The following is a 14373-nucleotide window of genomic DNA, read 5'->3' as shown; positions in this document are numbered from 1 at the left end:
AGATCACAAAATTTGAAGTAGCATTCTTCCATTACATTCATCTCCCAAGAGGTGTGCTAACTCTATTAATTCAAGTTATATCTGGAAAATCTGGAGACAACTCCAGAATTTTCCAGTAAAAAAAGCCACCAGAGCAACCCAGTAGTTGAAGAAAAAACTTCCTGTGAGAAGTAGCTTTACCCTTTCAAGAGATCAAAGAGAAGACTGAAAGAGAAAAGGAGAGTCATGTACATATTTTACTGTGTGAAGGGACTTCCTACTATGTGTATGAGGATTCTTAAACATTGATGGCAGAGCGATATCAGATTAAAAACCAAGATCAGCTTGTTGAATGTAGATAAACTTATTCTTGAAATAGGATACAGTTTTCTGACACTGAGGACAATTAAATATTGGAATGCATGTTAGGGACAGAGTTGGCACCAAGTAATTTTGTCTTTAAAATCAGCAGGAATATAGCTTGGTTGAGTATACGTGAAAAAATTTTGTTCCTCAAGCATTCTTGCTGATCTCATTTGAACTTGGAGTTACTGAGCCTGTGGACACCTCCTTGCTACCTTCATCTCCATATCCTTCTAACACTGACCAGTCTTCACCAAGTCATGGTACAATAAAATATCACATTTCAGGGCTGAGCTTGTTATCTGCAGAGACTGGGAAAGAATGTTCTTTGATGTTCTGTTGGCTAGATATGAGATGCTTCATTTCCCTCCTGTGATTTACCAAGACTTAAAGAAGTCTTTACCCCTGCTAAAAGATAAAAGAGAAAATCTCATCTCGTATGTCTCATTGAAAATGTTGTTCGTGTCTTCTGGGACAACCACACTGCAGCACTTGCAGACAAATAATTCCCCTCAAACAAGTATCCTAGGCTTTCTCTTCATTCCAGTTGGCAGATTGAGTTCCTGCTACTATCATCTGGTTTATCTCACCAGAAAAATTCTTCAAGCATTGCTGTTACCAGCCACTCCTAGTTTATTCCCCTGGCATCTCTGAAAGTTAAATTTCTATGCTCTAAACAGATATAAGAGGTATACTAAGGAGCAAGAACAGCTTATTTGGATTAAAATGTATGTTTTCTGATAGACTAAATAAGGTGTCAGTATTTTCCAGCTCTACGTAATTTTAAAATACCAGATTTTGACAGCTTGATCCAATAGTAAGAATTATGGACTAAGTTTGGCCATTAGATGAGCATAACTTAGGAATTCTTTTTCTGCCTGGTAAAACTGTGGAAGTGAGCTGTGCATAAGCAGTTTCTGTTGTAGAGCACAAAGCATATTTCTGTGTTCAGAAAATTTACATACATCAGCAACAAGACTTTTTCTCAAATTCCTTTCAATTCAAGCTATTCTCTTCTGATTTTTTTGTGCTAGCATCCGAATAAGTAAATTGATTATCTGTTATTTGACTTGTAAAGGACATCTATGTGAACTCAAAAGATTCAATCAATGCTAATGCTGAAAAAAACCGCACCCAAGCCCTGCAAATAAATACTAAAATAGATTGTGGCCAGGTAATTTGTAAGGAAATACTGCACAGCAACAGGAAAACAATTAAATATCTATCTGTCTATGTATCTGTCTATCTCCTGTGCACTGAGGTATTATACAAATCATAGCATTACTGTAAATATGTAAATACGTGACCATATTCTAAGTAGCCACAAAGAGTTAAATGTACTTGAAAATTCACATTTTAAAATTGAGTTTGATTGTAACCTTTGCATATTTCAACTTCTTTGCTTGAAGTTTTTCATGTCAAGTTGGGATTTTTTTGCGGATCAGATAGGTGACAGACAAGTGTAAAGAGGGAGACATTGGAAAATATCCTGATAAAAAAAAAAGAAATGTGAACCCTCGCCTATTTCAAACACAAAGCTGAAACTTCAGAAGCAAGGAAATGCCAAAATAAACTTGTTCATTTTACCCTCATTCTGCTTCTCTGTCCTCAGCAGGAGAGTTTAATCTGTAATATTTTCCTACAGAGTAACTCTGCCTCCCTCAGGTCACGGGCTGGATGTACAAGCAGCAAGCTACAATTAACCTGACAATGTCAATAACTGCACTGGGAAGAGAAGTTTGAATGGACATTGTACCAATCCTACCAGGTGTAAATTTTTTTTTTTTTTTTTTTTAATTGTAGCAACAGTTGTACGTGGGATCGGAGTCGGTGATCGCTCAAGTGAAGTTCCACCAGTGTGACATGTACGGCACAGCGTGCGCTGACTGCTGCCTGGCCCGGGACCCCTACTGCGCCTGGGACGGCATCTCCTGCTCCCGCTACTACCCCGCAGCAGTGCAGGCCAAGAGGTGAGACACAGCTCTGCCTTCTTCTCGTGCACTGCTGCGAAATGTCCGCGGTCCCTGCGGCTGCACAGAGTGCTCGTGTCACCCCTCAGACACAGCCAGACACGGAGGTGCCAGCTGCTCATTTCTCAGCATAACCTGAGGGGATTCCAAGGAACCAAACGCACAGGATGGCACGAACTGGAATGTTTTTATGACTAGAGCTAAGTCAGTTCGTAATTATCTGCATCACACTGTAAACCCTAATTTCCTTAAACATCTTTTCATGTCTTTGCAACATCAGAGACCTAGTTTGGTAGAATTGCATAGCAAGTATATCACACTGCAGCAACACAGACAACAGAATTTCTAAAAAAACAGCAGAGAAGATGCTTTGTTATTAGTCATATACCTTCACCAGCCAAAATCAAACCAGAGTTTCTGCAAAAGCTAAGGTTTGGTTTAGGTTTTCTGCAGTGGGTTGAAAGGCAATTTACTCTAGAGGCAAGTTCAAAGCACAAACATGATTTGGGTGCTTTAATTCTTCCTTGTAGAGGCTCTTTCTCTGTACCACCCTTCACTTATTCATGGTTCTTGATCTTCACTCTATCATTCAATGATTTCCCTGGGACCATTGACCTCCCTTCCCTCTCAAAACCAGGTTCTGAAATTCAGCTACATAGATCAAGTATCTAGAACAGGCATGTTTTAATCCAGACCTTTTCACAAAAATCTGTCAGCTTTCCCACCTAGACAGAGCAATTTCTTACCTGAATCAGCAAAATTTTGGTATTGCATAATTCAAATCATTTTTGTGGCTTTTTTTTTTTTGCAAATACTGGTTTTAAAAATATATGCTTATTTATATTAGACCTGCAAAGACTATAAGAATGAATTTAACTAATTCCAGAGAAAGTTTTGAAAATTCGTGGAGATGGTTAAGTCCAAATCAAGTCGTAGTATCCCAAATGTATTATTGTTTCTTAAGAAAAATCAGATATATGGGGCTTTGTATTTATTTATTTTTCATCTGACATATTTTGTCTTTCCGTGAACCTGGATGCAGTCAGGCATAACAGACATTTCCATACATTTTTTAAAAAGATAATTATTACAGTCATGTTACCTTTGGTAACATCGCTTTTTGGATAAGGCACATTTAAAAGTACAAATAAGAAACACAGTCTGTGACTCAGCAAAATTAAGAATCTCTTGGGTTTATTGCACTAAGGCATAGGTTCAACCAAGCAGGAAACTACATAAGCATATAACTTGTAACTCCTTTTCAAGCATGATTATGTATTTTTTTCATACCTTTTGTGAATAGACCTGAAGGGAAGAAGTGGGCTCTGTTTGACTGCTCAGGGTGAGATGAGTCTGGTTAGAATTATCAGGCCCCAGATTAAGAAAGATGAGCAGCTATATAGTGGGCCAGGGAGATTAATGTCTCCAGTAGAAGTAGAAATTGGATTATCATAATGATAAAGCAGATGGGTTGCTCATCTAATGATGTAAAAGTCATTTAGAAAGGAAGTGGGGGTTAAAAATTTCCCAGCAGCCTTTTAGCTTGCTAGCAGTATCACCATTTATGTTGTGCAGGCTACTTGCTGTCTAAGAAAAGATAAGAGAAACTCACTGGGGCCTGGACTCTGTTGTACATGTTTCTCACCTAAGACAATTTCCAGAGCAGCAGCCTTTCAGTTCCCTGAAAACACGTTTATCCAGGGTGGAGTGATATGGGCTGCACCCCAGGCACCTTCCCAACATTCAGCAGGTCAGCCACTAAAAGAAGAAAATACTGCTGCTATCTCACTCCTTCTCTTAAGATAAGGACTGTAGCAGTGGAGAAGGGATTTGCACTCAATTGAAGGTTCTTGAAGTCTGCAAAACTTGTTTTCCATATCAGAGTTTGGGGAACAGCCAGCAAGACTGACAGTGTTGAGAGGCATGAATGGCATTTGCTTTGTTCACTTGAGGTCATAGCTGAAGCTCAGAGCATTTCAAATTTAAGAGTAATTGTGTGGTACATGGAGAGGCAGGGAGAGGTACTAGGGACAAGTGTTTAGAAGTTGTTCTAGGTTGTTTCCCATCAGGTACCACGTGAAGAGTGCTCCAGCAGACAGCCTGGAGTTTTCTAACACCAAGTGATAACCCTGCCATGGCTTTGTTGGGCTCCAGACAGAATTAAAGCCATATCCCAGAACATTCATGTCTTAGTCTGGCCTTGCTTGTCTCAGGGCTCCAGATTTCTGCTCAAGCTGTACTTTGCAATACAAGTAATGTGAGTGCAAGGGGCATTGGAGAGCACTTGTTTCTCCTGTTGCTGATATCTGTCCCTTCATTGGAGTCATGGAGTTGTGCCTTACATTGCAACACACTTGAGCTGACCTTAATGACCACCTGTCTCTGCTCAAATGTGGCCTTCATGCTGTACATTTAGGTGGACTTTTGATTTGTAAGAGCAGTGCTGCTAGTGGGCAAGGGCTCTGCTCAGAGCTCTCTTTTTAATTCCAGTCCTACTGGTGAAGAGTTTAATTGGAGCAGGGATGTACAATGTGTCCTCCCCACTTTGATCCAAATGCTGTCTGCTTTAGATCCTGATCCCTCCAAGGTACAAAAAGTGCTTAGAGAAACATTAAATAAAAATCTGTAAATGAAGGCATGTAACGGATTTAGAGAGAAGTGAAACATAAATTCAAAATCCTTATGCTTGGCATCTGGTACTAATTTTTTAAATTGTGAAAGTCCATAATTCCTTGTACATGTATATCCTGGATAACTAATTAAATGTAGGATTTAATCAAGGAAAAATAAAAACTTAATCTAAAATCCCATATCTTGATACTGGCAGCACAGCACACCACAATTCTGTGGTAATTACAGATGTGTGGCTCCTGAGTACTGCAAATACCTCACATGGTAGAATGAATTTCCATTACGTTCAAATTCCATGAAGTGCACTTGAGAAAGCAGAGGCCCAGGACTTAAATGTTTTAATTCACTATTAGCTCTGCAATCTGATTTAGGCAGGTTCAGTTTTTATCTAAACAAGCACTAAATTCTACAAGTGAGTTTCTTTGCTGTACCAGCTCACCATCTAGGCTGGAAAAGGTCTGAAGTAATTAAAAAATGCCTTTGAACTTGGGTAGTTATGGTGTGAATCTTCAGCCAATTTTTAGGAGCTGACAGTCTCTCCCCTGCCTCTTCTTCCTCTTTGCCTTCTTTCTCCATCACCCCCTCCACCAGCAAGCACGGAATCTACTGATTTACTAATGTAAATCCACAGTGGTGCCTTTTCTTCCCAAGACTTTTTGATTTTGCCTCATACATTCCTGGGAAATAACAAAAGAAAAATGAAAATTATCGTGATGGTAATGATGATGATGATGATGACTATATTGTTTTCTTGCAGATCATTTTTACTAGGTTCCTAAAAGCACAGAGTTAAGGTTGAAATCTAAATTAATGAAATTATAGATTGCAAAGGATATTTTCCTACATTCAGCACATTTGTTAATCGTAATTTGAAAATTGTTCCTTACAGTAATTTACCTCAGGAATTGTCTGATACTCTATTATTCACAGAATTCTGAGTAAATCCATTTCTAAGGAAAACAAATAATACCAGGCTTATATCAGTATTTGTGAAATGAGTTTATCTCCCAGCATCTCCCTCTCTTTCAGCACCTCTCTCCATTTTTTCCTTCTATTTGAGTAAATAGCAAGTGAAGGCAGTGATAATTGTATCTTCCCAGTCTTCACAGTCACAACAGTAAAAATTCCATCAAACAAACATTTCTTTTTCTTTAATGATTCTGACAACTGGAGAAATAACCCTGTCTTACAGAACTAGGAATTTTTTAGCCTTGCAGTGATCTTAAGGAACTGATGAGTAAACAGAACATGCCTGCTACCTGTCCTGTTCCTGCTAGATAGGGCTGTTGGACCTGACAGCAGTAGGATTCTCTTGTTTGGGTTCTTTAAAGGCTAATGCATATCCTCTAGAGTTTATTATTTGTGCAGGAGAATGCCTGTTCTGAGTAATCTACATACACAGACTTGCAAACCTGGTGACAGCATTTATCAGCACTGACACTGCACATTGCAATGACAACACCCAAGGCAGAGCAAGGCTCAGTTGCTACCTCAGAATCTCTGTTCTTCTTTAATAGGATGCAAGTACTGTTAGCATTTCTCCCTAAAAGCCCAATGCAGTCTCCACTGAATTTCCAGATTCCCCTGAAGCAGCAATGGAAAAACACTGGTTCTTCTCTAAATATCAGTGGAGGTTAAAGCTGTGATCTTGGTCCACCAAGAACACTGAATTAGGAGTTTATATGGGTGACAAAATTCAGAAAATAATCACTGTCTGCAGCCAGATTAAAAATGAAATTAGTAACATCCATGGACAGAACCTTTAGATAGTATAAATCTAAATAGTTTCAGTAAATTCTATTTGTGACAAAATAAAATTTTGTCTTTTGGGTTCACATAGAACAGGAGAATAATGTTATTTCACTAGTAAATGCAAAGAATAACAGAACTCTTTGTCTTTGTTTCTAACATAATTTATACTGTACACATACCTACTGTGTAAGATTTGCTGCACTGATTATTTCTTCTGTTAATCTGTTATGTAAGGGTTGGCAAGATTGTGTAGAATTACTCTTTATGCAAATGTAGGAAAGGTATCCTTAGGAAAACTAAATTTGAGGTGGTTGGACATACTAATCTATCAAGATACAGAATTCCAATAGGCTATAAAGTAAATAATCCTATTTATCAAAGAAAAAAAAATGCAATAAGGAAGCACAGTTCTTCTGGAAATGCACCATATAACCATGATTTTAATTTTCTTTTCTGTAAATGAAATAAAAAACTCAAACCCCAAAAGTCAGATTATTTTTCTTTCAAAAGCACTTGTATTATTTTCAGGTAAAAAACAGGGCTCACAGGTTCTGACCACAGTTCTGCCACCAGTTCACTTTCTAGGCATGGGCATTCATGAATGTGTCTTGTTTCCCTGTTGAGAGAAATGAGCTCAGTAACTGTCTGTTACACAGGTGAAATGAAATAAAGTACCTCCTCCACCCATTGAGATTCTCAAGTGAAAAAAAACAAGCCATGAAAGTGAAGGTTAGAAGAAGTACCAATCATATACATGAGAAACTGTTCTAAATTAAAAAAGGAAAATTTCCTTCCTTTCTGGAGAGAGAGAAAGAACCCAAAGACAGGCTAAAGGTCCCTGTGATTGAATGTTACCCAGTCGGTTCAAAGGATCTTGTTTTAGTATTTCTAACATCAGCATAGTTATGTATAAAATGGACACATAATTGTGCCTGTTCTTCAGACAAGCACATTTCTTTTTTCAGACACATGACTCCCAGTAGGTTGAGTAGAGACAAATACTGATTTATTAATGAGCACTTCTAACAACAATGGTAAATTGTTACCGATCAACTCCTTAAGTTTTTAATGAATCCTAGTTTAGCATAAACAACTTGTAAGCTAAACGTGTTCTCTCAAGTAATTCCACTTTTTGCCCTCCAGACGTTTCCGCAGACAAGACGTTCGGCACGGAAACGCAGCACAGCAGTGCTTTGGCCAGCAGTTCATTGGTAAGCTCTTCACACACCTACAAATGGCTGGTAAAGCCTGCAACAGCCAGCACAGAGTTTGCCAAAAGCATGAGCCAGACCATGATCTATCTCCCCTGCTGTTTTTCACTGGCATGTTCCTATAATGGGACAAGAGCCATGGGCTGAGCCCCTGCCGTCCAGGTCTAAGGGTGACTGTCTCCATGGCAGGGCAGGTGCATCCCAAAATGTTCATGTGGTCCTGCAGCACTGATTCAGAATAAAGATGTGAAGAATGCATCCCAAGGGCTTCCTACAGAAAAAAAAAATAAAAGCAGAAAGATGAGGCAGGGATAAGAAACAATGGAGCTGCATCCTGAAATGTGTATGAAATAGTCAAGACACTTAGAATTTAAGCAGAGGCATGAGCAGTGACATGACAGAACAAAAAAGTGTATTCATGATCAAGTTTTCACTTAAAAAATAACATAGAGTACTATGTTTAATGCTGTTATCCAAAACTCGGAAAGTAAGGATTTAAAACATGGATATTGGGAATAGCAAAACAGAAAGAAAACAATTTCCTGGAGATCCTCTGTATTTTGCAGGATAATACACAATACAGTTATAGAAGAAAAAACAAACCATAAAAGGCTCCTCTGGAATGATATCCAGAGAAACAATATTTTAAATATTTTATAAACATACATATATATATATATATATATGTACTTTACTAGAGAAAGCTTCATTAAAATTGAAGTCCTAAAATTGGAGGCTATTGTAAATTTTGGAAAATATATTCCAATACTAAGTGCTAATTTTCCCACAAGTTTGAAATCCAACAGAGGAATCACAATTATAAAAAACAGTGAATTTTTTAGTATATAAACCTATTTAGGCTCAAGAATCTTTCTCACTATTATGGAATAAGATTATTTCATTAATGAGGCAATTGGTTTTGCCCAGTGTAACGACCAGTTTATTCTCCTCCAGATGCTTTGTTGGCTTGAAAAGCAGAATTAAATTTTGATTTAATTCATTCACTTTGTTTTTATTAGCACACTTGGGCCCAAATTCAGTTTACACATGTATAGCAAGGATATGTATAATATTGGTTAGAGTACTTATAGTATCATGCTGCAAAGAATTATGTGCTGTAATTATCCCTAAAAAAAATTGAATTTTTTATTATATTTGAACATGTTTTGAATCCCCCCGTTTCACTGAGTGAAAATGAAATTGAACATGGAGTGTAACAAGTACTTGCAGTAACACATTTTTGAAACATTTATTTCCCGTCCAGGTGAGGTTCTGGAGAAGACTGAGGAGCGCCTTGTTTATGGAATAGAGTACAACAGCACCCTCCTGGAGTGCACCCCTCGGACCTTACAAGCAAAAGTAATCTGGTTTGTCCAGCGAGCACATGAAACTAAGAAGGAAGAGGTAAATATTCTTACAGACTAACTTTTTTCAATAAAAGAGCCTGTTTTTAGGAACATTACATCTTTACTGAATTTCTGCCACCAGTTGCTGAAACGTATATGGATGTCAGGGAAAATCAGTATGTTCATCTAGTCTCTTGAATTAATAGACCTGAGAATTTCACCTGGTGTTTGCATTCAACATCTTGAATGCAGATATTAGACATGTAGTGAAGCTAATTTAAGATCTCAAAACAAGGGAAAATCCATCACTTCTCTTGATACGTTTCTGCAGGAGTGAAATGTGTATGTATTATTTCCAGTGTTAGTCTAACTTAAATTCTATTCATTCTTGCTGCCTCACTCATTTATTACAGAATTTTTTGCAAATGAGTACTGGTGGATTCTCTGCCTCTTTAACGTGTATTTTACCATTATGAAACTGCTTCATAAGTGCTATTGTGTTTATTCCTCAATACCTCCCTGATACACATGAATGTAGCTATCACTACAGTGTAGATATGTCACTAGAAGGCCTGGTAAAAACGTCCACATCTTTCTTATAAGGCCCCTTTAAGTACTGAAAGGTCGAAATAAAATCTTCCTGGAACCTCCTCTCCTCTAGCCTGAGCAACCCCAGCTCTCTCTTTCTTTATAGGAGAAGTGCCCCATTCCTCTCTTCATTTTTGTGACCCTCCTCCAGTGCCACTCTGACAGGTCCATGTCTGCCTCGTTCTCAGGATCCCAGTGCTGGATGCAGCACTCCAGGTGGGGAAGAGTGGAGGCAGAGAATCACCTCCCTTGACCTGTTGGCCCCACTTCTTATTATACAGCACAGGATACAGTTGGTTTCCTACAAGTGGACATGGCCAACTCTCATCCAGTTCCTCTAAGTCCTTCAGGACTGCTTTTGATTCCTTCATCTCTCAGTACTTCTGCTTAAATTCATCACCTTGCTGTTAAATGAAAAGCTGGGGATACAATTTTCCTGGCCCCTCCTGCTGCTGGACTAGACAGCTCAGTGCTCCCTGCTTGCCAACACGTGTGAATGTCTCACAGTCAATAGTGCAGCCCTCAGGAGCTGTAGGAGGAGCTCAGACAGCAGACTCAGAACTGAGGCTTTAAGATCACAATGCTCCTGAAGTTAGATATGCAAATACTTTTATGAATGTCTCCTCAAAAGCATACCAGTCTGTAAGAGAATTCACAGAGATCCTTATCACTGGTCAGCTGGCAAATGCCCTTTTGTTTTCCATAATGTAGTTTATTTGCAAGTATCTAACTTATTTCCCTCTGCAATTAAAACACTGCTCTGTCTGCTCCACTGTATTCTTCTATGCTTCCCAGATTCTTTAGATTGTTCTCCATTTACAACTCAATGACTTCTTTACTTCAAGTAAACATTTTTATTATGACAAAAACACTGTGAATTCAAAATTTGTAGATCTGCAATCTTCCTCTCAAAATGTAATATTGCAGTCATGAAAGTACAGTTCAGAAATAATTGTGTTGGTTTATGTAATAGCAAAGGCCTGTGCTTTATAACTGCCTTTTATGTTTGTTTTTTTTAAGGTGAAGACCGATGACAGAATAATAAAAATGGACCTTGGCCTTTTATTCCTAAAGCTGCATCGACTAGATGCAGGGACTTATTTTTGTCAGACAGTGGAACACAGCATTGTTCACACTGTCAGGAAAATCACCCTGGAAATAGTTGAAGAAGAACGTGTAGATGAAATGTTCAATAAAGACTATGAAGAGGAGATCCCTCACAAAATGCCATGCCCAATGCAGAGCAGTATACCTCAGGCTTCAAGGCCATGGTATAAGGAATTTCTTCAACTGATAGGTTACAGCAACTTCCAGAGGGTGGAAGAATACTGTGAAAAAGTGTGGTGTACAGATAAGAAGAGAAAAAAGCTGAAAATGTCTCCATCCAAATGGAAATATGCCAGCCCTCAGGAGAAGAAGGCAAGGATCAGGCCAGAGCATTACCGGTTGCCCAGGAACATAGCTGACTCTTGATGGACAAAATCCATCCACTGTTTCTGAGCAAAATTTTATTTGGACTTAAGAGGGAGAAATCAGTCTTGGTTTGAGTAAATTTCACAGGTTTATATATGTAAAATATTGGAACTGAAAACAAAAGTGCTATGATAAGTTATATTGTACACTCATGATGACTGTTTAGAAGCATTTTAAACAAAATCTTCCCAACTATCTGGTTCTAAGTAAGTAAAAGCAATCAGAGTTTTGCATTAGGGAGGATGTGACAATCTTCAGATTCTGAGTGCTTGAATCAGTTTCCTGTGTGGATCGTGCTTGCGCTGTATATTGTTGCACATGATGGCATATTTAACAAATTCAAATAGATAAACATTCACAAGTGGATGAAAAGTATAGCACATATCTTTTCTTTGTTTCACTAATTTCTCATGCTTCTGAAAGCAGCACGTCTTAAGATCTTATTCCTTTTGATTGTGACCTGTCTGAGTTCCTCACTGAGAACAATGAGTTGTGTTGATACAGTGTACTGCTACTTCTAAAGATAATGAAGGGAAATCCTATTTACTTCCCACCTTTTTTTTTTTTCAGTATCAGCCATTTATGAAGAGCAGTGTGCCCCCACAGCTAAAGAATATTGCCTAGTAGCTTCATGAAAGCCACATGCATGCTGAGATCACAGACAGAATGAAATTCATCAATTTATCTATATAAGGAGTTGAAATAACGGTTTAAACAGAAAACGAGTCCATCTTGTGTCTGTACATTGCCTTAGTGGTGACACGAATTAAGGGATCGCCCTCTTGTGGCAAAAGAAAGCGAAATCCGATATTTAAATTACTTTTCGGAAGAAATATGTATAAGCAAAGAAGTATTACCGAGATCCCCAGCTGGTTTGCTTTCAGCAGACACTTTTAGTCTCCATGTGCTAAAGCCACAGATTTAGGAGGCAGTGTTGGAAGTAATTTATACTGGGAAAGCAGCATTTTAAATAAGTGGTGTTTTGTGTAGTTAACGTGCTTTTGGGGCAAAATGCAGTCATGAAAAATTAGGATGCAGGTTGAAAATGAAACCAGCATTACGCAGCTGTGTTTCTATAGCTTCAGGGTCTGGTCCATGTAAACCTTTTCTGATGTGTGATCTCTGTTCTAAAGAGCTGCTTTGCTCCTCTTGTGAGCAATACCAGGAAAGGAGATCAAAAGAACTAAGTCGCTTACAATCTAGGTCTTTCAAAACTGACTTGAGAGGGAAAAAAAAGTCTATATATACATATATATATATACACATACAGCTTTAAGAAAAGCTTGCTTTAAGAAACCAGATACAGAAAATGCATAAAACCTAGCATTTCAATACCTGAGAAATTTAAGATTACAATATGAATTGGATTTGGGGTAAGAAAGGGAAGTTAAACACGAGCATAAATACAAGTTAAATGTAAACACAAATGAGTCACAAATGAGTTAAGTCTTAAAATAAGAACATGATGCCAATAGGGGAAATAGCCAAGCTGATCCAAATCTTTATGCCATGAAGAAAATATACAAGGCATTCATCACCTACAAAGAGTTTCATGTTGAGCTTCAACTTCTAATCCGGGAAGAGTGGGATTTAACAGCCTGTATATCAGAGATTTTTTGGTTTGCTGTGTTATCAAATGCAGCAATCACACGAACCCAGTGTTTTCCAAACAGGCTATTTATGAGAGGGAGGAGCTCACAGCTGCTGGCAGGACCAGTGAGCTTTGCTGTGCCCCTCGGGGAGCAGAGCAGTATTTGACCCGGAGTTTGGAAGGAGCACATGGCACACTGTCAGGAGCTGGAGTGAGAAAAGCAGGGTTTCACCTGGTGTGGGTATAGCAGCAGATGAATCTTCATCAGCCTGTTAAGGGAATCAGTGCATCTGAGGGTTTGCACTTCATTGAGCTGGAGTATCTCTCTCAGAGATGGGACCAGACACTGCAGACCCTTGCATGATTTCATGCAGTTGCTAGCTTTGATCTGAGAGAGGAGACTGGTTAAACTCATGTTTCTGGGACAGTTTAGTGTAATTTAGTTGCATTTAGGATCTCCTACTTGTTTTCAGCTCTATGAAAAGCAGCAGCACTGAGAGTTGTGGCAGAGAACACACAGAGAACACACACAGAACAAGCATCCCTGATCTAAACTTAATCCCCTATACAAACCTCAACACCCTTGGTGAAAAACTTTTAAAATGCTACTAAAATCCTTTTCTATTGAATTATGGAGTACTCTTCTTTTAAAGAACAGTGGGAGTTATTTTTAATTTTGATTAATTTGCAAGTATCTAGTGCTAAATGTATCATTAATGAACTATTAGAAAGGAATTATAGCATCTCAGCCTCATGGAACAAATATTACTTTGTGTCTCATTCTTTGAGATTTCAGGTGGAAATCATGTTATATGGAAATAAGGATTCTTGATTTAATATGAGATTGTATATTTTTAGCTACCCATCTCTTTGGTGTTTCCATGTGGAGAATTGCATTACCTCTTTATTTGCCTTTTAAAACTTAAATTTTTAGCTTACACCTTGCTCCTTTCATGGATGCAATACCTGTGAGAATTCAGAACTACAAGGTCGTGTTCAAAGAGTGCTCTTACATCTATGGAAGAAGAGAAAGAGTGACAATGTATTTTGGAAGGATATGCACAAATGTGCATTTACCACAAGGTTATTTAAATGCTTCTTTGTATATTTGGGGGCCATTGTCTGCTTCTTATCATTATGAGTTTGATGTATTTTGTATGTGCATGAAGTGGTCAAATTATAAATATAATTAAGAACCATATTTGGCTGAAATAATCTGTATTATTTCTTATAATTTATTTTCCCCAGGCAGCATGATTATCTGCAGCTCACTAGTCACACATTGTTAATTACAGATGTCCTTCACCATGTATTTTGTGAGAAGAGACCACAGAGAAGGACAGAAAGATGTATTTATAGACTTGCCAAATGGGAAATGTGGCACAGGGTAATGAGTAGATATAGTCTGTCTGATGCATGAATGTATGTTGAGAGTGGAACATGGTCACTTTAGCCCAGAGGATTCTAAC

General features: G+C 38.2%; 1 protein-coding gene across 1 annotated transcript in view; it reads left to right on the top strand.

The window, feature by feature from the left end:
- The window catches only part of SEMA3E (semaphorin 3E), a 129529-nt gene extending 115424 nt beyond the window's left edge, over window positions 1-14105 (top strand). The window contains exons 14-17 of the mRNA XM_014884319.2: window positions 2146-2312; window positions 7839-7906; window positions 9171-9310; window positions 10861-14105. Of these exons, the coding sequence (XP_014739805.1) occupies window positions 2146-2312; window positions 7839-7906; window positions 9171-9310; window positions 10861-11313 (828 nt within the window). The 3' untranslated portion in view covers window positions 11314-14105. The remainder of the gene's footprint in view (window positions 1-2145; window positions 2313-7838; window positions 7907-9170; window positions 9311-10860) is intronic.
- The last annotated feature ends 268 nt before the right edge of the window (window positions 14106-14373 follow it).

The sequence above is a fragment of the Sturnus vulgaris genome, chromosome 5, assembly GCF_052056855.1.
Source record: "Sturnus vulgaris isolate bStuVul1 chromosome 5, bStuVul1.hap1, whole genome shotgun sequence".
Taxonomy (NCBI): domain Eukaryota; kingdom Metazoa; phylum Chordata; class Aves; order Passeriformes; family Sturnidae; genus Sturnus; species Sturnus vulgaris.
Note: the sequence above shows the minus strand (reverse complement) of the source record. Positions and strands in the feature narration are given on the sequence as shown.